We start from the raw sequence: 23,096 nt of genomic DNA on the forward strand, positions 1-23,096 counted from the left end.
CCCAGTGCTGGTTTGTTTTTCGTTATTCAAAAGTACTGGATAACTAAACAGCTTAGACGAACCGGCTGTCATATATTAAATGAGTTTCAATGTATTTGACCACATTACTGTAGTTATTTAATATACAGCCTTTGAATAACGAACCCCATGCTGGCTTGTTTTACGTTATTTGAAAAACGAATGACGGTGCTGGCTTGTTTTTCGTTATTCAAAGGTACTGAATAACTAAACAGGTTTTAGATGATGATGTAAGACGAACCTGCTGTCATGTATTAAATGAGTTTCAGTGTATTTGACCACATTACTGCAGTTGTTTAATATACAGCCTTTGAATAACGAACCCGCTGCTAACTTCAGGCCCCAGAGATAAATGTAAATTGGCACGGCTCCAATGACCGGAAGCTATTAATAGACAATGCCTTTTAGAAAGTGGGCAAATGTGACAAATGTTATATTGGGATAACACTTTCTTAGTTAAATAGTGCGGTGGGGTAATCTAGTGGTCAAAGCGTACGAAGACCCAGGTTCGATTCCCCACATGGGTACAATGTGTGAAGCCATTTCTGGTGCCCCCCGCCGTGATATTGCTGGAATATTGCTAAAAGCGGCGTAAAACCATACTCACTCACTTATTTCAATACAAATTCTAGTACTTTTGGGGGGTTGAGTCCCCTCAAGATTCGAACCCACACTCTTAGAGTGAGGAGGGGCACGGGTGGCCCAGTCGTCTAAGGCGCCGCGATTCGATGGCCGAGTTGCGTTCCATGGGCACGCCAGAAACCTATGATTGTGGGTTCGAATCCCGGTTCGCCCCGATTATGTTTCTAGGTTTGTCAGCACCATACCCGTGCTCATTGGTTTCACCGAAGTGGTAAACGTCTAAGACCTGCATCACTTCGGGCTTTCCTCCCACATTAAGCTTACACACCGCGATATAACTGGAATACTGTTAAAAGCGGAGTTAAACCCAACTCACTCACTCACTCTCAGAGTTAGGCACCTAATCGCCACAACAAATCGTCAGCGAAAATATTAGGTTGTGTATTTTACGAATGCTTCCAGCAGATCAACCATCGCACAACAACATTCGGTACTTTGTAAATATATCAGTGATGGATTAAGTCCGTTCACAGAAATTACACGGTGTGTGCGTACCGGTAGGATTGCATAACAGTCTGCAGTGATAAGTTATCGTCTTTGTGGCAAGCCGATAGATCACGTATCAACAATGTGCTCATTTATCTGCTGATATCATTCTTTGTTGCATGAGTACAAAAATTATTTACTAATGCACTGGAATGGAATATCTCCCCTGCCGGTCAATTAGCGCGGAAGAGTTGCTCACCATGGAGACCACGCGCAGCACCATCACATCAGAGACCGAGACGAGCGTTCAGTAATTGTTTAGAATGTGTTTATCATACGGCAACAAATTATCCCCCTTTATTGACTATGGCGTCAAGAACAATGGAGTCGATACCTAAACGCACCCGTTTATTGGTATTTAATAGCCAGCTGTTATACAGTGTCTTAATGCATGCATTCGTCAGGAACCGGAAAAGAACGTGAACAATTTGGTTATATGGCATCTGTACTAATTAAGTCTCCGAAAAAAAGTGGTTTCACAAGTTTTCGTTCAGTGAGATTTTGGTCGTACTGAACCTTTCATAAAACGATTGTTCTTTTTACGCGTCGTTTAGGGCTCCCGCTGACGTGCGCGTGTGTGAATTATTAAAGCGCGTCTTTGAGAGATGGTTCGCAGTTACCTGTGATTGGACCGTGCGACAGGTGCTTGCCGAATTCCCTGATGACAATCCAAGCCCGGCACGACATAATTTCCTTTGCTGGATTGCAGCTTAAGACATATCAATACCGTGATCAATTTTTAAGTGTGGGAGATAGGCCGCGGAAATAGTGAGATAGTCTGTGTTTGTGTGTAAACGTTCATTCTGTCTTGTGAAATCAACGGGGAAGTATGTTGGTGGAATGACAACGCCCAATATGGCCCCACCCTACAAGGGGATACTCGTCACCCTAGCGGTCATCCTCACAGGTGAGACACCTCATATTTAGGAAAAAACCTCTATCTCTAAGTGTGTGAAATTATAAGGACGCATATTGTGGTCGTTTTATTTTGATTCCTCAATATACATTTGGGGTATAGCTTATTCTTGTTTATATGTATCTGACACATTTTTTCACTTGTAAACAAATAAAATTTATTATTAATGACGCTTTTTAATGGATTTATTTTCGTACATTTCAACGAATACATAAATTATGCTTAGTGTGACATTTTACCTAGATTTCAATGTGAACGATGTTGACTAAACTAGTTATAACGTACAGGTGTGCGATGAGGATGAAGATTATATCTTGATATATTACTTGATACGATGTTAGTATTTATGTAACTGAATTTTTTTTTTTTATAGAATTTGTCTTAGTTGATGAAAGACAAACTTAGACGTTCAACATTTAACATTAATGCTCATACAATAAAATATACTTTTGACATTGCGTTTTAAATGATCTTATACTTTTTCCATAATATAGTGGTAATCGTATCATTTTTTGCGATATAACTGTGTAAGCTTTGAATGCTAATCGTCTGAAAAGACTTTCTCTTTAAACGTCAACGAAATAGTATTTGACTCTCGTCCTTGCAAATTTTCGCAAGTGAACTGGGTTGTTTTTACCATGTTGAAACTTAGTTTTAAGAACAGGTTTTTTTCAGCAGATGGGTCGTATAGCCCATGCATAGGCCATATACACAGGGCGATGCATCTTTTAAACTATTCAGGCGATGTATGATGTTTATCAATAATCAACATACAGTACCAACAAAAGTGTATAAAGCCACGACTTGAAGGCGGAACTATTCCGCCATGTCATAGTCATACACCATTGTTGCCAAGTATAGATCAAGGAATGGTTGCATAAACACAAATTGGACAGATCGATTTCATCGATTGTTTTAAACAAAACATAACCTCCTCGAAGGTTTAGTTTCTTACTATTTTAATTGTTATAATGTAATTAAGGTTTCAATTTCCCTGTTGAAAGAACACTGTAGCTGGCGCTGAGGGGTGTGTTGATGGTCTTGACTCCTGTCTTGCACAATGAGCATTTTCTGTATATTTATGTGGCCTAAGACATACACCTCATTTGACTTTACTTGGCAACGTTGACTATCGGCAACGTTGTTCATATCAATACATGTCATAAATATATCAGTAGGAACAGAAGTTCGGATGTCAACGATTGTTGACCCGTTCCCAAATAAAGCAGTTCTTTCCCAACGTAAAAACGAGACATGCCTTTATGCCACCTGTAAACATATGGCGCAGTACATTGTGGAAGTATGTTTGAATCGGCAATTCTATATTTTCGAACATGAACTTCGTGGAAGCCTTGAAATATGGAAGCTAAGACACTAGCGCGAAACTCGATACTTAAACTTGGGCTTACAACAGTCTTAGCGCTAATATAATTTTGTGCAAGTGGGTTTGTGAGTGAGTTTGATTTTTACGCCGCAATGTTCCAGCAATATCACGGCGGGGGACACACGCAATGGGCTTCACACATTGTATCATGTCGGGACTCGAACCCGGGTATTCGGCGTGACGAGCGAACGCTTTAACCACTAGGCTACCCCACTGCCCCGCAAGTGGGTTTGTATCAAGCCCACCTGCACAAAACAATGTTATGAGGAAAGCAATCCACAAAGCGATCTTAACGCTGAGACTATATCGTATGACCTTAACGTAGAAATGGTGCTGACTCGTGAATCCGGGAATTTGTATATCTGGATGATTTCAGCGCTACCGTCTGAGTTAATTTGGTTTCACTGTTTTCAAGGAGAATCATACTTGACTGTATGTTTGTATTTGAAATTCTCCAACGTCATGATGCAGACACGATAATATGTATATCAGTGCCACTTTATAATTAACTGTAGTGAAGAAACAGTGTCTTCTGTATTTAAAAGTACCAGACTAGCAGGTTCATCTTGGCGTCAGAAATGGTTTGCTGTGGTTATTACGCCGCTTTGGCCAGTATATCAGTTATATCACGCCTAAGACGTGTACAACGTGGTGAACGTCACGAGAACATGTATGGTGTTTACAAACCTATACACATAATCAGGGCCAAACTGGGATTCGAACCCACGATCATATATTTCTGGAACGCATAAGGGACGCAACTCTGCACAGCGAATTGCAACGCCTTCCAAATGTCAAAAATGAATTCTGGTTTAAAGTCATTTAGGAGAAGAACCTATTGTGTTTTAAAATTAGAGGACTGTTGTATACAATTGATAGTTTGTCATTTGAAACCGCACGCGGAGTGAATATATTGTAACTTCACAATAGTTTACATAGAGTATTTAATACAGATACTAATGACAAATTTTACGAATTTACAAATATTGTACCACTCTTTCTTAAAAATCGTTATGGTTCAAGCACGCAATAATAGTATCAAGTGTGTAATTATAATATCGTTAGGTATTGTAGGCTTGACTTGTTCGTAAAGCATTCGCTTGTCACGCCATTGCTACGACGTGCGAAGTCCATTCCTGGTGTCCCCTCCGCCATATTGCTGGGATACTAGTATTGCTAAAAGCGGCATAAAACCGCATTCATTCTCTACAATACCGTTAAACATTATGTTTCCGCAAATCTTTAAAACCTCCCTATAACCCCCCAACAGACCCCCCTGCCCCCCAATGACCCTCGGTCAGCCGAAACCGCGCCCAACATCCAGGATGGTGGATTTTCCGTCATAGTAATAAGATGACAGTCTGTGACATGACTGCTGTACTGTTAAAAGGTAATAAATCCATCTCACTAATGTTGCTCTATTGAAGGACGAGGTACGATACAGGTACGCTTTGGCTGAAGGGAAATGTCATTTATTTTATTTGAAAGTCAACTCAACTCTTCTTCTTTCTATCACTTGCAAGTTTTATATTTATGACGAAGTCAATTTACAGAAATATGGCTAACATTATTGAAAACGCCGATTTCTTTTAAATCCTAAGAGACAAGCAAATTATCTGACCCGCGATAAATATTGTATCATAAATACGTGATGTTTTGTTACAAAAACTTGGGTCAACTACTAGATCATGTTCAAATATTACAAAATTCCTCCCTGAAAACCTTTACAATCAGCCGAAGTGTTGAAAAGAACAAAATACTAACAAAATTCTAATACTAAAAGTTTCATAAACAGAAATCTAGCAGGCCAAAAGGGGCGTTATTTAACTCGGCCTCTTCACTTTCAGTATTTGTTATACATTTTGTGGGACAATCGTAGTGTGGTCGCTTTAGAAACGTTCTTTGTGACCTTTGGCTGAAACTGCTAAAGACTGCCGTAACTTTAATGTTTATCTTAGTATTAGAGATGCAAACATCGCCTTCTAATGTCATTAAGTCACAGTATACTATAACGTTTTGTACCACACACTTTTTGTTCCGTAAACGCCATAGAAATCCAACAGAGCCTTCTAACATGGAACTCCATAGGGCGTTGAACATCAGGCACCTTTAAGCTCCATGTACTTGTAGAGAACAATAGTAGATTCAGCCTCGCACCGACTCCCGCAGGACATGACTGCAGTGCAATGTGCAATGAAGCAATATGGGTTATTGTTATTGATTATGTCAAGTTTTAGCAAGATGCTTCAACTATTCAAAGTCACAAATATCAGGTATAATCCAGGTTATACTAGATTAGATACATCAAGTTCATAAATGGTTCGGGGAAATCACCTACCTTTTCTAGAAAGAAAATATTCCACATATACTGACTGATTAAATTAAGGGAACGGCGTTAAATGAAATGTGTGTTTGCAATGTGTTTTGCTCCGAATAAAACCAGAGGTCTAATTTATCAGCAATGTAGTGAAAACACATATCACATCACTAAACACAGCTGTAAGCATCTTTCCGCAATATTTCTTTGCTTTACCCGGGGCGGTGTGGTTGTAGTGTTCGCTCGTCACGCCGAAGACGGGTTCGATTCCTCACATGGGTACAATGTGTGAAGCCGATGTCTGGTGCCCCACGCCGTGATATTGCTGGAATATGGCTAAAAGCGGCGTAAAACAATAGCTTGTCTGAAAATTGCTGTCACCAACATTGAAGGGCACAGAAAAAGTATCTCTGATACGGGACGCTAAAAGAGCTTCTTTTTTAAAATAACGAAATAATCTTTTAATCACTGACGTTATTTCATTGTAAACGGAAGCATTCTGATAAAAGAAAATTTGCAGTTTCTATTTTGAAACATAACCAAGTTATTATCAAAAACATCTTCATCCTCTTTTGATATACAATCTGAAGTATATGGAGATTATCTATTGGATTCCTAACTGCTAGAGATCAATCATGATCTCACGAACTGATCTCCCATGTGACCTCATTTTGCCGGAACCCGTGTTCAGGGACATCAAGTAGCTTGGGAATCTGGAAAAGAAAACGCTCTGTGAACCTCCATTTAGTTTGAGATACACCTGGAAATTAATGAAGCACCACCAATATTTTCATGAATGTGAACAAGGATATTTAGTCTGAATTGTTGACATTTTGAAAAAAGACTTTATATATATTCACCACAAACAAAGTGGAAATTACGATTGTCGCTCAATAAATACTATACTCCTTCAAACCAGTCTGTATTAACGGAATTCAAAACCGTCGGTAGAAGCAAAAACATGGTCCTAAAGACTTGGTGTTACCACACTACACACGGACGACTACCATCTGGCGACTCATTCCATGAATCAGACGTTTAACTTGACGTTGGTGTGTTCTAGCCCATTCCGCATACAACAGCAAGTTCACGTACATTTTGGACAGGCTGGTCTCTGTCGAAATTGACGGCCTAAAATTTCTCACAGATGTTCTACTGGATTAAGATCTGGACTTCTTGCTGGCCAAGGAAGTGTCTTGATGACATTCTTACGTAAGCATTTCAGAACAGCACGTGATGTGTGAGGTCTAGTATTGTCATCCACGAGGACAGGTTTAGTGGCCAACACACGGTGGATACCTGCTGTCTCTAGGATGTCATGCTGACATCGAGGTCCGTTCAGATTAATTACCCTGCACAGTGACTGTAAAGTTTACAATTGAATGAAACACATACCATTGCCAATCACCAACTAAACGGATGGGTCTCCAGAATGTTGTTGGCAGCTATGGCTGTATTTGCCTGCCTCCACACAAGTGTACGGCCGTCTACCATGTGTAACAGAAACCGACTTTCATCAGAAAATGGACTGTCCGCCATGATGCAATATTCCAGTTTAGACGTTGGTAAGGCCATACCAAACGAGCCTCTAGGGGCCTGAGTTAACAAGGGACGGATGCTTGATCTTCTGGCTCTGTATCCAGCTGATAATAGACGTCAAATGGACGTCGTCTAACGAGCCTTAATGCTGCGTCTTCTCCTCGGTCTTGCGAGGCTAACATGGGGCCCCCTTAACTTCATTTGTTCAGTATTTCTGCACTAATCTTGAAATTACATTACGTGATGTCCAAGCTGACGTCAAATTTCCCTATAAGAAATACCTGCATTTTGTCATTCCAATAATCTGCCACGCTTCAGACAATCTACGACGTGCCATGATAAAATTTTGTAAGAAGCATGCACCTGTGCTGAGAAATGTGTAGCTGCAATGTTCACGACCAGTATGTGTTTTTAGACATTTCATGGGTATTGTGCTTCAAGCGCAGTGTAGGCAACGTCAAGCGCATTGACAGTGGTATTGGCAATGGCATGGCGTGGGATAAGGGCCATATTGTAAAATATATGGTTACAACTTACAGTTTTCATTCTGTGTCATTTTGAGTTTGGTGGTGCTTAATTAGTTTCCAGGTGTATATATATATTCCTTGGTATACAGCACACAAACGTTTGCAAGTACATAAGAATTCATTGTCGAATAATTACTTCTTTAAGAGGGACTGTCTTCTCTTGTTTAATGTCTACTTCCAGTTTGTGTCCCGAGTGTAATTAGTACTATGGATGTCATGCATAGAACGTTGTCGCTGTGTAAATAGTACTATGGATGTCATGCATGGAACGTTGTCGCTGTGTAAATAGTACTATGGGTGCGTTACATAGAACGTTGTCCCTGTGTGATTAGTACTGTTGGTGCTATGCATAGAACATCCTTCTGTATAATTAGTACTATGGGTGCCATGCATGGAACGTTGTCGCTGTGTAAATAGTACTATGTGTGCGTTGCATAGAACGTTGTCCCTGTGTGATTAGTACTGTTGGTGCCATGCATAGAACATCCTTCTGTATAATTAGTACTATGGGTGCCATGCATAGGGTCATCACTTGCTTTTGAATTACTTCAAACTTCCTAGGGACTGCAAAACGTGTATGTGTATGTGTATGTGTAGATGTACTTGTACGTGTACGTGTATGTGTATGTGTACGTGTACGTGTATATGCATGCGTATGTGTCTGTGTGTCTGTGTACGTGTATGTGTATGTGTATGTGTATGTGTACGTGTACGTGTACGTGTACGTGTATATGCATGAGTATGTGAATGTGTGTCTGTGTACGTGTATGTGTGCATGTATGTGTATGTGTATGTATGTGTGTGTGTGTGTGTGTGTGTGTGTGTGTGTGTGTGTGTGTGTGTGTGTGTGTGTGTGTGTGTGTGTGTGTGTGTGTGTGTGTGTGTGTGTACGTGTATGTGTACGTGTATGTGTGTGTTTACGTGTATGTGTATGTGCATCAGTTTGTGTACGTGGATGTGTATGTGTACGTGTATGTGTACGTGTATGTGTGTGTGTGTGTGTGTGTGTGTGTGTGTGTGTGTGTGTGTGTGTGTGTGTGTGTGTGTGTACGTGTGTGTGTGTACGTGTATGTGTACGTGTATGTGTGTGTTTACGTGTATGTGTATGTGCATCAGTTTGTGTACGTGGATGTGTATGTGTGTGTGTACGTGTATGTGTACGTGTACGTGTATGTGTACGCGTGTGTGTGTACGTGTGTGTATGTATGTGTATGTACGTGTACGGGTACGTGCATGTGTACGTGTGTGTGTGTGTACGTGTATGTGTAAGTGTGTGTGTGTACGTGTACGTGTACGTGTATGTGTATGTGTAGGTGTAGGTGTACGGGTACGGGTACAGGTAGGTGTAGGTGTAGGTGTACGGGTACGGGTACGGGTATGGGTAGGTGTAGGTGTACGGGTACGGGTACGGGTACGGGTACGTGTAGGTGTAGGTGTAGGTGAAGGTATACGGGTACGGGTACGGGTAGGTGTAGGTGTAGGTGTACGGGTACGGGTACGGGTACGGGTATGGGTAGGGGTAGGGGTAGGGGTACGGGTACGGGTACGGGTACGGGTACAGTAGAACACACTTTGAACATATTGACAATGCATGCATTTCCCATTCAATTACCCACAAGTCCCATAGTAAATAACGGTTCATTCGCAGGACGGTCACCAACTGACCTCTAAAGCCCACAGGAGCGTATAAACCGATGTTCATCGCAGTTTATTTTCATTAATTTGTACGTGGATGTGTATGTGTGTGTGTGTACGTGTATGTGTACGTGTACGTGTATGTGTACGCGTGTGTGTGTACGTGTACGTGTGTGTATGTATGTGTATGTACGTGTACGTGTATGTGTACGTGTGTGTGTATGTACGTGTTTGTGTAAGTGTGTGTGTGTACGTGTTCGTGTATGTGTAGGTGTAGGTGTACGGGTACGGGTACAGGTAGGTGTAGGTGTAGGTGTAGGGTACGGGTACGGGTACGTGTAGGTGTAGGTGTAGGTGTACGGGTACGGGTACGGGTAGGTGTACGGGTACGGGTACGGGTACGTGTAGGTGTAGGTGTACGGGTACGGGTAGGTGTAGGTGTAGGTGTAGGTGTACGGGTACGGGTACGGGTAGGTGTAGGTGTAGGTGTACGAGTACGGGTGCGGGTACGGGTACGGGTAGGTGTAGGTGTAGGTGTACGGGTACGGGTACGGGTACGGGTAGGTGTAGGTGTAGGGGTACGGGTACGGAACGGGTAAGGGTATGGGTATGGGTATGGGTATGGGTAGGTGTACGGGTACGGGTACGGGTACGGGTATGGGAATGGGTAGGTGTAGGTTTAGGTGTACGGGTACGGGTACGGGTACGGGTACGGGTATGGGTAGGTGTAGGTGTAGGTGTAGGTGTAGGTGTAGATGTAGTCTTTCAAACTTTAATACCTCTAAGTTCCCCTCTATTTTGACCTTAGATCGAGTGTTCCAGACAAAACTACAGCTGTATATACAAGTATTCACATGATAAGCAACGTTGATCGTGAAGAATACATCGGTACTCACTTGCATACCTAAATGATAAGGGGCTTATATTAACATATACGACAACGTGTATAGAGTTTACACTTGATATGATATAGGTGAAACAATTTAACATGATTATAGGACATGACAGGTAATTAGTATGGAATACTGTACTGGACATTCTCGAGATCTAGAACATTGGATAGAAGTTAAATATGCCAAAAGTGCGAGAATTTCCCTGACCGTATTCCTTAAAATAGTGATGGAGAGCATCAATCCGCTATGTTTCTCCATCACGGGACGGGATGGTGGGGTGGCCGAGTGGTTAAAGCGTTCGCCCATCACTCCGAATGCCTGTGTTCGACTCCCCACATGAGTACGGTGTGTGACCAATTTCTTGTGTCCCCTGCCGTGATATTGCTGGAACAATATTGCCCAAAGCTTCATAATACCATACTCACTCAGTCATTCATCGGGTAACTAGCTATTATGGCGTCTTTACTCACTGAAGCGTACGTAAGTTGTTTTGCAAGAGGTGTATGTTGGAAAAAAAACCAAAAGGCGGCTTTAAAAATATATGCTTGATAATTTTCATGCATACATACTTGCATACAACACAGTTCACGTTAAACCAAAACAGTAGAACACACTTTGAACATATTGACAATGCATGCATTTCCCATTCAATTACCCACAAGTCCCATAGTAAATAACGGTTCATTCGCAGGACGGTCACCAACTGACCTCTAAAGCCCACAGGAGCGTATAAACCGATGTTCATCGCAGTTTATTTTCTTTAATTTGTATCACATTATCCATACACAAATGCACACTCAAACTAACAACGTTTATATATTTTCTGAGCGATATATATATATATTAATAAATATTTCGATGTGGAGTGTAGGAATATAATAAACTGAGGGGATATTAACAAAAGACGAATCAATTCAACAGTAAATGACACATAACTATCTGACATAAAGCGTATTTCAATCATTAAAAAGCTGCCGTTTAAAACCCAGAAGGTATTCCAAGCTGATTTGTCTTCCAGTCAGTTTGTGACTTGGCTTTGTATGTGTTGACAAAGGAGAGCATATTAATCTCATTATAATCATATCTTTGTTCTCGCTACCTCTAAACAAAGATCTGAGGACATCCCATTACGGGTCACGTCAGAACGACCTTTCATTCGACCAATCAGGGCGTTGCCCACAAGATCAGCTAAGTGACAGTCGAAGAGTGTGTTCTAATCAAGAAAAAACTAACACGAGATATTCCGAACAACGGTTACGGGCTATGCGACTGAATCCATACAATCTAGACCATCTATTGGCCATTCTAGAATGTTCTTGTGTTTATTTTCAAGTTATTAATCGAGAATTTGTCAAAATATGTTTCGAGGCGTAGTCGCCAGTTTGAAACTAGTGCAGAAAAGGCTTCCTTCTCACTGGCTAATGTCGACTTCTTGTCAGTCATTCCATTGGTGAGTCAAAGTTCGCGAAAGGTCGGTCTGACATGACCCGTAATGCAATATCCTTAGATCTTTGTTTAGGGAAGCGAAAACTAAGATCTAATTTTAAAGAGATTTGCGAGCATATTGAGGTTCTTGTAAATTGCAACTCTGAAATGTAGCACGTTTACAACTTTACACATGCTAATGCCATTGGAAATATTCATAACACCGGATATAATTAATATTGATAGCGGATGTTGATTATTTGTTTCGAACACTCATTGGTGTGATGTGAGAACACACAGTCAGGAAGAAGTTTTCCGAAGTCACCCCGAAAAACCCATTCACGGCAGCTTTGAGGTCATCGTTGTAGTTATAGCACTTTCTTCAGGTGTTCTTTCAGTTTAGGAAACAGGTGGAAATCATTTGGTGCCAGGTCTGGCGAGTATGGAGGGTGAGGAAACTCCTCGAACCCCCATTGTCGCACAGCAGCCTTTGCAAGTCGAGTGGTGTGAGAAGAGGAATTGTCGTAAACTCCAGCAGTCAGCATTCCTCGCGTCCTTTCTTTGATACAATCTCTCAGGCGATGAAACAAATCAGTATAGAAGTCACCGGTAATCGTCTTTTGACTTTCTAGAAATCAACAAGGATCACACCCTTTGCATCCCAGAATACCGTGGCCATAACTTTCTTCATTGATCTTGAAGACTTGAATTTCTTTGGTTCCGGAGAAGTTGAATGGTGCCATTCCATGGATTGACGTTTTGACTCGGGATCATAGTGATAGACCCATGTTTCATCACCCGTTACTAACTGAATTTGACGAAATCCTCCTCAGTTAGCTCTAAATTGTCTTAGGCAATGTCAGTTCTTTTTTCCCTTAAGATCAGAATTTAGAAATTTTGGCACCCAACGAGCAGATATCTTATTCATCTGTAAATGTTCCTGAATAATAGTTCCAATGGATTCATGGCTTAGACCTGTGTCTTCCTCAAGTGCGCTGATGGTAATACGTCTGTCTGACAGTATAAACTTTTCTATCTCCTTGAAGTTGAGGGACGTACAGACCTAGGGTCATCACCAAGGCTTGTTATCCCCGCTTTAAACATAGCTGCCCAACGTTTAACAGTGGACTAGCTAGGGCACTTATACCCATACACGCGTGACAAGCGGTCATGAATTTCTTGGGGAGTACTTTTCTCTGAAGTAAAAAACTTTGACTGGTCGGTACTCGTTCTTTTCCATTTCTGTGTCCATTTGAACATAGATCACGTTCAACGGCTGTCACTAATATACAAACGGCCTCAACAGACCAAATACACTTGCAATGAACTTCTCAAACCATGTAATACATTGACTATTATATGTTATGACCCATAGTTGAAAGTTAGTCAGGCCTAGAACTTTTTGACCAGCCCTCGCAGTACATTTTTATATATTTTTATTTTTATTTTGTTGTTGTTTTTTGTAGTAGTAGTAGAAGTTGTTGTTGTTGTTGTTGTTGTCGTTATGGTTGTTGATTATTGGTTTGTTAGTAGATGTTGTCGTTGTCGTAGTCGCTGTAGCAAAAGTAGTAGTGGAAGTTGTAATTATTGGAGAAGCCCCAGTTGTGATTTAGGCGCATAAAGTATCCAGACGGTCTTTATGTCAGTTTGACAGGGGCGGTCGGGTAGCCTAGTGGTTAAAGCGTTCGCTCGTCACGCTGAAGACCCGGGTTCGATTCCCGACATGGGTACAATGTGTGAAGCCCATTTCTGGTGTCCCCCCGCCGTGATATTGCTGGAATATTGCTAAAAGCGGCGTAAAACCATACTCACTCACTCACTCAGTTTGACAATAATTAATACGAGTAACATAGCCAATAAAATCGCTCACTGTATGGTTCTCAGCAACAGCAACAACGGCGGATTAAGCATCAAAGGATACCACACTGGGACTTCGTGCGACTAATGTTGGTCAACAGGTCGACGTCCTGCGAATACCACTCTTAACCATCATTTCCAAAGACTGGAGAATAACTGTTTTCAAAGTGATTGCTATAAATACCTGAACCTTTGCGAATCTCACAGGCCGAGAATTTTTGTCATATTATATTGAGACAACGTTCGATGTACTTACCTGGGAAACTGCTTAAACTCTGTATTGGGTGTAAATCATTAAATGCAATCTTGCCGGTTGGGCAGGACATGCTTACCCTTTTCGCAAACACCTGGAGTCATTACTGACTTTCAGTGGTCGATTCATATAATTTTCACAGCTATTTTGTCCTTTACGCCAAATGGAATCTGTTTCGGCGAATAATCTAGACAGGTTATTCTCTTGCACTGGCAGTTATCTTTAGTACCTAAGAAACCTCATACCTCGAGTACAGAATAAAACAGAAACGTCTATTTTTGTAATGCCGTGCGTGTTCCGTGTTAATACAATGTATTCCGACTTTTTAGTACAATCTCGAATTACTGATCTCTCAAGAGCCACCTTTCTCGACAATCGTTTAGTGCCGAAGCTACCGTAGCGAATGGACCCAGTGTATATATCGTAATATAATGGAAATATAATACACATGGTAATCAAGTATCTGTGTGACATGGCTGATTGTACGTTATCGTGCGTGGGTCGTTTGGCCTGCCTGGTACAGACTCTATTATTTACAGGTAGCCATGATTTATAGCAAGAGTATTGATCAAGATATACTCCCAAAACTTCCACACGCATAATCTTCTCAGACCAAATCAACTTTGGGCATGGTCCAGTACACACATGGCTAATGCCATCTTCCCGAGGCAAGTGAGTTAACTGACTATAAAAGTCCAGTTTCCACCCTTGCCGAACTAGGCTGGTATTATGGAGTTACATTTTGGCTGGACTAACGAGTCTATGCATAGTCCAATCAAAATCGCGCACCGAAATCGAAATCCGGTTCGTAGAGTGTCATGCAGATTTCGGTCGATTGCAGGATTTGCAAAGCATGTGCACCGCTATCTCGTTGTCAACAGATATTTTCTACATCTTTTCATGTTTTTAATCAAGATGCTCACGTGATTTGATGCACTTCGCGATGTAAGACTCGTTTTATCACAATATAGATCTTGATTATCGATCAGATCGTCTTGATTGGGCGCCACCGTTTTGTTTGAAACAAATGCAAGTGATACGAGAGGTTGAATTTGATTGGTCAATAGGAGAGGCATAGAAAGGACATAACTCGTAATAGCCACTGGTGGCGCTACGATCGAGCCAAGGAATTCCAGCCTAGTTCGGCAAAGTGAAGTCAGTTAACTCTCTTGCCTCGGGAAGATGGGCTAATGCCTGCTACCTTCTATTCTAAATTGTAAAACCCAATATTCACCTGACACAGTTGCTGAACGTATACAGTTTAGTGTTTCTGAAGATAATGTAGGTATGCATATAAAATTATTTAACAGAAAAAATAGCAATAACTTGGGCAGATTCTCTTGAATCTTGGATATAGCTTTCTTGGCGACACAGCATCCGACAGCATCTCAGAGAACAATGGGGGTCTTCAGTCCCTATTGGATTTGCTGGCTGAGCTTAAGAATCCTGTTCTCAGACTCCCTGTACACTCAATTGCTGTTAGAGGAGGCCCACCAAAGGATGTTTGGACCATCTGCGCTCATCTGTCTCGATCTTTTTGATGACCTCCACAAAGGGAAGATGTTGTAAGTAGGTTATATACCAAGCGTTTTAATGGAACTTTAGCTTATCTGTCTAAATGTTTATCCTATTGAAACCTTCTCCAAAATTCCCTCTTTTAGTTTTTGTTTGTCAGTAAGTAAAATTTATGTTACAGTTATAGCTATAAAAAGATAATCATAATCATTGTTGCAAGGTGTTTATCTTATAAATACATTTCAGGATCTTAGTTTTTTCATAAAAAATAGCTGGTTTTGTAGCTGCAGCTAAAGAAATATCAAAGTCCCAGGTCCCCCTCCAAGAATACCAAATTGTCGGTCCCCATGAAGTTGTTATAAAATAAACTATTATGACACAGCTTATCAGAGTGATTTATGACCAGGCATATTTGCCAACTTTCTTTTCAATCCCTTCCTGGACTTTTCCTTTACAAGAACTTTACTGTGTTAATTGTTTTAACTCAGTGCATGGTTTCTGGTCTGTAGGAGTTTGTGAGTGAAGAAATTTTGGGAAATAACCTTTGATGAATATGTCGTAAAACAACACTCACTAAAGTATGTTGTACGTTTCATCCTTGAACTCCGCCATTCTATGATCATTCCTACCTTTGACCTCTAGCCTTTCACCCGTTAAGAGATCCGGGGTAGAATAGGTCTTCAGCAACCCATGCTTGTCGTAAGAGGCGACTGTGCCTGTGTCTGTCGATCGGGTGGTCAGGCTCGCTGACCTGGTTCATGCATGCCATCGTAACCAAATTGTGTAGATCGATGCTCATGATGTCAATCACTGGATTGTCTTGTTCAGACTCGATCATTTACAGACCGCCGTCAATATAGCTGAAATATTGCTGAATGCGGCTTTAAACAACAAACAAACAAACAAACCTCTAGCCCTTCACCCACCGGGAATCCCGGGGAGACTAAATCTTGCTATCCAGGAACCTTTTCTTTTCGATAGTGACTAACGATGATGGGAGGGCCAGGCGATGTGAAATGTCTGATTGTGTGTCGTCATACCCCGATAAATGCTCATGCTTTCAGCCATTTGTTTGTCTGGTCCAGACTCGATTGATTTCAGGCCACCGTGATATAGCTTGAATTCACTTACCAAAAGTCAATCACCTTTTCATTCAGACAGCCGTGCCAGTTTCCCATGCTACATGTTCAAAACTTATTGTCCTCTTTGAAATGTGTAGGGGTTTCTACTCACTTGCTTACTTAAATTGGGTTTGGGTAGGGCTATCGTTGAAGCTATTCTGTCTCCAGCTGAGACCTGATAATATAATACTGATCCTGGCAACATTGATTATTACGTCTGCATTGCCGTACATACATCAAGGTGAGTTTTAGGGCCGTTTTATATAGTTTTTATTTTTATTTTTCTATTTTGTATCAACAAATCCTGAAATTATTCCTCAAAACTGATAGATGTTTACAGTAGCATTTGCGTCAGCGGCCGATTGTAGAAACGACACGTCTTGTCAATGTTGGAGCTCTCGTGTTGTGGTACCAGCGGGAGAACTTCAGCGCAAAAGCCATCAATGTAATTGCTGAAATTACAAAGTAGAAATTACGCGTAAATAGCAATATTGAACGGAACGAAATATATATTTTTGTAAATTAGGATGAAAACATTTTGTCTCAAAGCAAGATCAAGTACAAACTATTTGTCAAAAGTTGACTTTTCATTTATTTGTTTGGTAAAGCAAAACGTAGTTGCCATGTCTATATAAGACTTCCTAATTAAATAACACTAACAAATTCAACAGCTTCATAGACGGCCTTACGTCGAGCTTCAGTACGGGCAGTGTTGTAGCCAAGTGCTGAAAGCATGTGACCGCCACGCCGAACACCCTGGTTCGCTTTCCCACTTACATATAAGTACCGTCGAATTTCGTTGCGTCGAACTTGGATGTATAGAATTCCCGGTTATCTCAAACTCACCGGTCCAAGCGATATCCTTCTATATTTATCCTCATTTATACTAAGATCTGTCGAACTGGATGTTTTGAATTCCCGGTTGTCAAAACAACTTTTGGAGTTCCAAGTAACGAAATTAATGACATGATTTCCCTGATGACTCGGACACGTCATACAGTAGAATGGGTTGACTCTATTCTTTCTGATGAGGATCATGTTATTAATCAACTTCATCATTTAGAAAACTATAGCTCACTGAACGAAACGCTATCTATATAACAGTAGACACACCTACCCATTCTAGTGGAAAAGCTACAACGCAGTATCATTAGAGGAACTTTTTGTCACAGAAAGATCGTTTAGTAAATGGGGATCCGCGAAAATGTTAAAAAATCAAAATGAATGGAGTATCGATTTATATTTTTTTCAAATATCTCTCGGCAATTCAATCTTCAAATAACAGTGTCTATTTCTCGTCAATTAGCACCGGAACCTATCACAATAACGTCCTATGAACAAACAGTGGCAAATATATTCAAATACTTTCTCAATAATCCTGTCATTAGGGTGTAATATGTAATAATTATCGCAGACAGTGTAATAAATGGTGGCTTGTTAAAAATTCATCGGATCCTAATGTTAGATTGAAAAATGTTAAAAAAATGTATACCACTCTGTTGTTAATCAAAACCTAACAAAGCCTTCAGCGGCGTTTTCATTCTCACATATGTCCACTGCGTATCCATACCGCCAGGTTTGTCACGTAACGGTCAATAACTTCAACACAGACAAAGACACAGCTCCGTTAAAATAGCGCTTATCCGCCCTGTCCAATGCGTCGTTCTTGATAGTGTAATTCAATATTATTTATTGGATATCGATCTCATCTAATTATTAATTTCTAACAGTTATGATATTTGACAGCGTGGCTTTTTTATACCTATTTCCAGACAATTACTTGTCACGTCATCAGGTGATACGGGTATTGTGTAAAATGCTTGGGGAAATAGGCATGGCTTTTTACTTCCACACGTTTCATCTACGAGGTACAAGAATTGTTAATTATCAAAGCCGGGTTTTTTTAACGTATAGAGACTATTACACGAGTCTGTATGCCAAACACAGGCTTGCGAAACGAGTGGTATCTTGCGTCATTCGTCACCTCTCGCCCCTTTCCGTGACCTGCAAGAAGACTCGTACCCCTATCATGAAAGTTATGTGCGAAAATACGACAAAACCAATCAGATTGCGCGTATGACTTCGAGTACTTCGGTCACAGAATCCTTCATGAATAATGTTTGGTTTTACACATCTAAAATCTATCCACGATACAGCTAAATGCGTTCAATCATACTGTATAATAACTTAAGTCCGGTGTGTTTTAAATATCATCTTCAATATACGATATGATATATGAGGAAAATATACATGAATCATTACGTATGAAGTTGTCTCACGAGTTAACGATTCTTTTAGCTATGCCCATTTGCGCTTCGACCCAGCTTGGATCCAGTCCAAAATTGGCCACGGGAGGGGCACGAGTCGCTACTCGGCTAGTCCCGGAATAACACGAGTTGGTCACGAATGATCTTTGGTAGTTTAATGGTACGTGTGCGCTCATTCTGGTGAAATATTGAAAGATGTATGTAAAATATAAAAAATGTATCGCAATGAAAAATAGTATCAATGTATTCGACAGAAAACGGAAGGAATTATCAGCCATTATAATTTTTCAGTCAATCAATATATGTACACGCCAATATCTGAGCATGTTTTAAGATTCTATGAATTGCTACACGTATATATACCTCATGTACCAATGTTACATTTGTGTCTACTGAATTGAAATAAAAATATTTTTTTAAAAACCTTCCTGGCCGCTGTTACTCATTAAGTTAGTAAAATTCACTGGACATTTTACTCAGTGTTGCCTAAGCAGATTAACATTATATTTGCCATCAATGGTCTGAACTTTCGGGAAGTAGACCACCAGAAGGAGGGTTGGTTGTGACCACGTTTACTATGTACAGTAGTGACATGTGATCAAGGGGTTGGTTGTGACCACGTTAACTATGTACAGTAGTGACACGTGATCAAGGGGTTGGTTGGGGCGCCGTTAACTATGTACTGTAGTGACACGTGATCAAAGGGTTGGTTGTGACGCAGTTAACTATGTACTGTAGTGACATGTGATCAAGGGGTTGGTTGGGGCGCGGTTAACTATGTACTGTAGTGACACGTGATCAAGGGTTGGTTGTGACGCCGTTAACTATGTACTGTAGTGACACGTGATCAAGGGTTGGTTGTGACGCCGTTAACTATGTACTGTAGTGACACGTGATCAAAGGGTTGGTTGTGACCACGTTAACTATGTACAGTAGTGACACGTTATAAAAGGGTTGGTTGTGACCACGTTAACTATGTACTGTAGTGACACGTGATCAAGGGGTTGGTTGGGGCGCCGTTTACTATGTACAGTAGTGACACGTGATCAAGGGGTTGGTTGTGTCGCAGTTAACTATGTACAGTAGTGACACGTGATCAAGGGGTTGGTTGTGACCACGTTAACTATGTACTGTAGTGACACGTGATCAAGGGGTTGGTTGGGGCGCCGTTTACTATGTACAGTAGTGACACGTGATCAAGGGGTTGGTTGTGACGCAGTTAACTATGTACTGTAGTGACACGTGATCAAGGGTTGGTTGTGACCACGTTAACTATGTACAGTAGTGACACGTGATCAAGGGTTGGTTGTGACGCAGTTAACTATGTACTGTAGTGACACGTGATCAAGGGTTGGTTGTGACGCAGTTAACTATGTACTGTAGTGACACGTGATCAAGGGTTGGTTGTGACGCAGTTAACTATGTACTGTAGTGACGTGATCAAGGGTTTGTTGTGACGCTGTTAACTATGTACTGTACTGACACGTGATCAAGGGTTGGTTGTGACGCAGTTAACTATGTACTGTAGTGACACGTGATCAAGGATTTGTTGTGACGCTGTTAACTATGTACTGTACTGACACGTGATCAAGGGTTGGTTGTGACGCAGTTAACTATGTACTGTAGTGACACGTGATCAAGGGTTGGTTGTGACGCAGTTAACTATGTACTGTAGTGACACGTGATCAAGGGTTGGTTGTGACGCAGTTAACTATGTACTGTAGTGACACGTGATCAAGGGTTGGTTGTGACGCAGTTAACTTTGTACTGTAGTGACACGTGATTAAGGGTCCAGACTCTAATATTTACAGTCTGCTGTCATATGGTGGAAGCTTTTAACGACAAAAGATCAGTTTGATTACCAACACATCATGTAGGCCCTGACACAAAGATCTGGCTTAAAATATTTAAGTATCCCATTTGATCGCAACAACCATATCATCTAACAGAGTGTAAAAGAATTGTATACTCCACAAAGCCTGCCCCACACATGCAAACACCATAACTGCCGCTAACCGTTGACAAAGCCTATAGGGCAACATGGGAATAGTCAACTTGGCTTTCTATGTATACAAGATTGTCATCGTGTCATCACACCTTATTGATTAACTACAATTTAAGTATTCAAGTTATGGCAATACCATCTACACCACCTCAAAATAGCAATGCCGTAGGACCCTGCACAATGTACATTTTTAAAATATTGACTGTTATTATTTCTTAAAAGGTATTTCAGGTCCAAATACAAAGTTACAAAGTGTTTCAGTGTGACGTCTTGTCTCTTCGTATGTTGTGTGATCTATTGATATAATCTTTATCGCTATTTTACCTTTTACGCCCAATGGAATCTGTTTCGTCAGAAAATCGAGACTGATATCTATCTGGTGCTGACGGTATATATCTACTTGAGGGAGTCGATGTCTCTCCTGGTAGACTGAAGACCCCGAGGTTCATCATAAGTTCAAAGATATGTATGTATGTATGTATGTGTGTGTGTGTGTGTGTGTGTGTGTGTGTGTGTGTGTGTGTGTGTGTGTGTGTGTGTGTGTGTGTGTGTGTGTGTGTGTGTGTGTGTGTGTGTATGTATGTATATATGTATGTTATTTGACGACGGTCTGTAAATAATCGAGTCTGGACCAGACAATCCCGTAAATGACATCATGAGCATCGATCCACGTAATTGATGACATGCAACCAAGTCTACCAAGTCAGCGAGCCTTGACCACCCGATCCCGTTAGTCGCGTCTCACGACAAGCATAGTCACCTTTTACGGCGGCAAACATGGGGAAGACCTGTTCTGACCCGGATCTTCACAGGGTATATATATATATATATATATATATATTTATATATATATATATATATATATATACAAATAAAATAAGCTAGCAAGAACATTCTCTCGCGACAATCCCTTAGCCGTACCAGGACCTGCTGAAAACGGGTTCGAAGTCCTGATTCTTCCCGAGGATGATCCTTTGTCTGGCAATATCATACCTGTCCCCGTGGGATACACCACAGTGCTAACCATGCATCACCTGCGTTGATTTGGCCTTTCCTCCAACAGCAAGCTGACACACCGTGACATACCGAAATAATGTTAACAGTAATGTAGAAGCTAACTCACTCACCGACTCTCCCGACAGTTAGTTCTAAATAGTATCCAGACGACAGGGGTCGATGCTGTAATGTGCCCCAAGGGAATACAGCCCTAGACAAGCCAGACTGAAATAACCAAGATAACAGGGGAACTCTAGATGGCCATTACAATGCCAAATGAGTGGTTACATAATAGATAATACTAGATGCATAGATAATTTAGGAGGCTAATGACTATGTATCTATTGGTGCATGTCACTTTGTCAATGAGCAAGGAAATGTACTACACTGACAGACAAAAGAAAGTATGCACTTGAAATTCTGATTTGACAAAAAATACAAACGTTATCATGATGTTACTAGTCACCAAAACACCAGAACCTGACCTTTAGTCCGTTAAATAATGTTATCTTACTTAAATATATATACAAAATAAAAAAAACATAAAATCCAAATGGAGCGTATACTTTCTTTTGTCCGACAGTTTATATACATGTGTATAACGCACAATACCTTAGCGCATGCATACAATACCGTGACTTTGAAGTCATATGCTGAAAGCGATGGTTAAAAATCTTTATTTCCAAATAGAAGCAAAGTTCGTCATGCTGCAATTGCTTCTAAACTTTATTATGGATCATGGAACACTGCTGAATAGAGTCTATGACAGATATAGATGTACACAAGAAATTGTCCTTAGCCTATAGAATGAAGTAAATTTCTTGCTGTCGTGTTCTGTATAGAATGGCTTTTGAATAAGTTATTTTCCAAAGACATTTATTGTTATGTATTTCTTAAATTTATTATGTTATTAATTCTAGAAATATCCTTTCATCCAGATATAAAAAACCAACCCAAAATGCATTTAAAAAATGACAAGCTATTTTGTATAAATGTCACGATCCTTGTTCTGTAAATTGTTATTTTTTATGCACAACGGACGAGAACCTCCATGAGAAATAATGCATTTATGGACTGACTGAGCTGATGAAATGAGAGTGAACTATCGTCAAATAATGAACTTCACTTGTTTATAATTTGTAGAAAACGTGTCGTTCTTATTACAAAGTCGGTTTAAACCTCATTGCAATCAAATATATGTCTGGTATCATTGCTGATGTGGAGATATACTATTCAAAAGAAATGAAAGAACACCCGAGGTTTCCATAGGACTGTCATGCCATGTCTTTTCAGTAGTATA

At 40.6% G+C, this 23,096-nt stretch overlaps 1 protein-coding gene across 1 annotated transcript in view; it reads left to right on the forward strand.

Moving 5' to 3' along the window:
* The first annotated feature begins 2,001 nt into the window (after window positions 1-2,001).
* LOC125372493 (chitinase-like protein PB1E7.04c) overlaps window positions 2,002-23,096 on the forward strand; it is a 36,542-nt gene continuing 15,447 nt past the window's right edge. The window contains exons 1-2 of the mRNA XM_048382695.1: window positions 2,002-2,053; window positions 15,349-15,457. Coding sequence (XP_048238652.1) covers window positions 2,002-2,053; window positions 15,349-15,457 — 161 coding nt within the window. The remainder of the gene's footprint in view (window positions 2,054-15,348; window positions 15,458-23,096) is intronic.

Source organism: Haliotis rufescens, unplaced genomic scaffold (assembly GCF_023055435.1).
Source record: "Haliotis rufescens isolate VD_foot unplaced genomic scaffold, xgHalRufe1.0.p SCAF_40, whole genome shotgun sequence".
NCBI classification, from domain to species: Eukaryota; Metazoa; Mollusca; class Gastropoda; order Lepetellida; family Haliotidae; genus Haliotis; species Haliotis rufescens.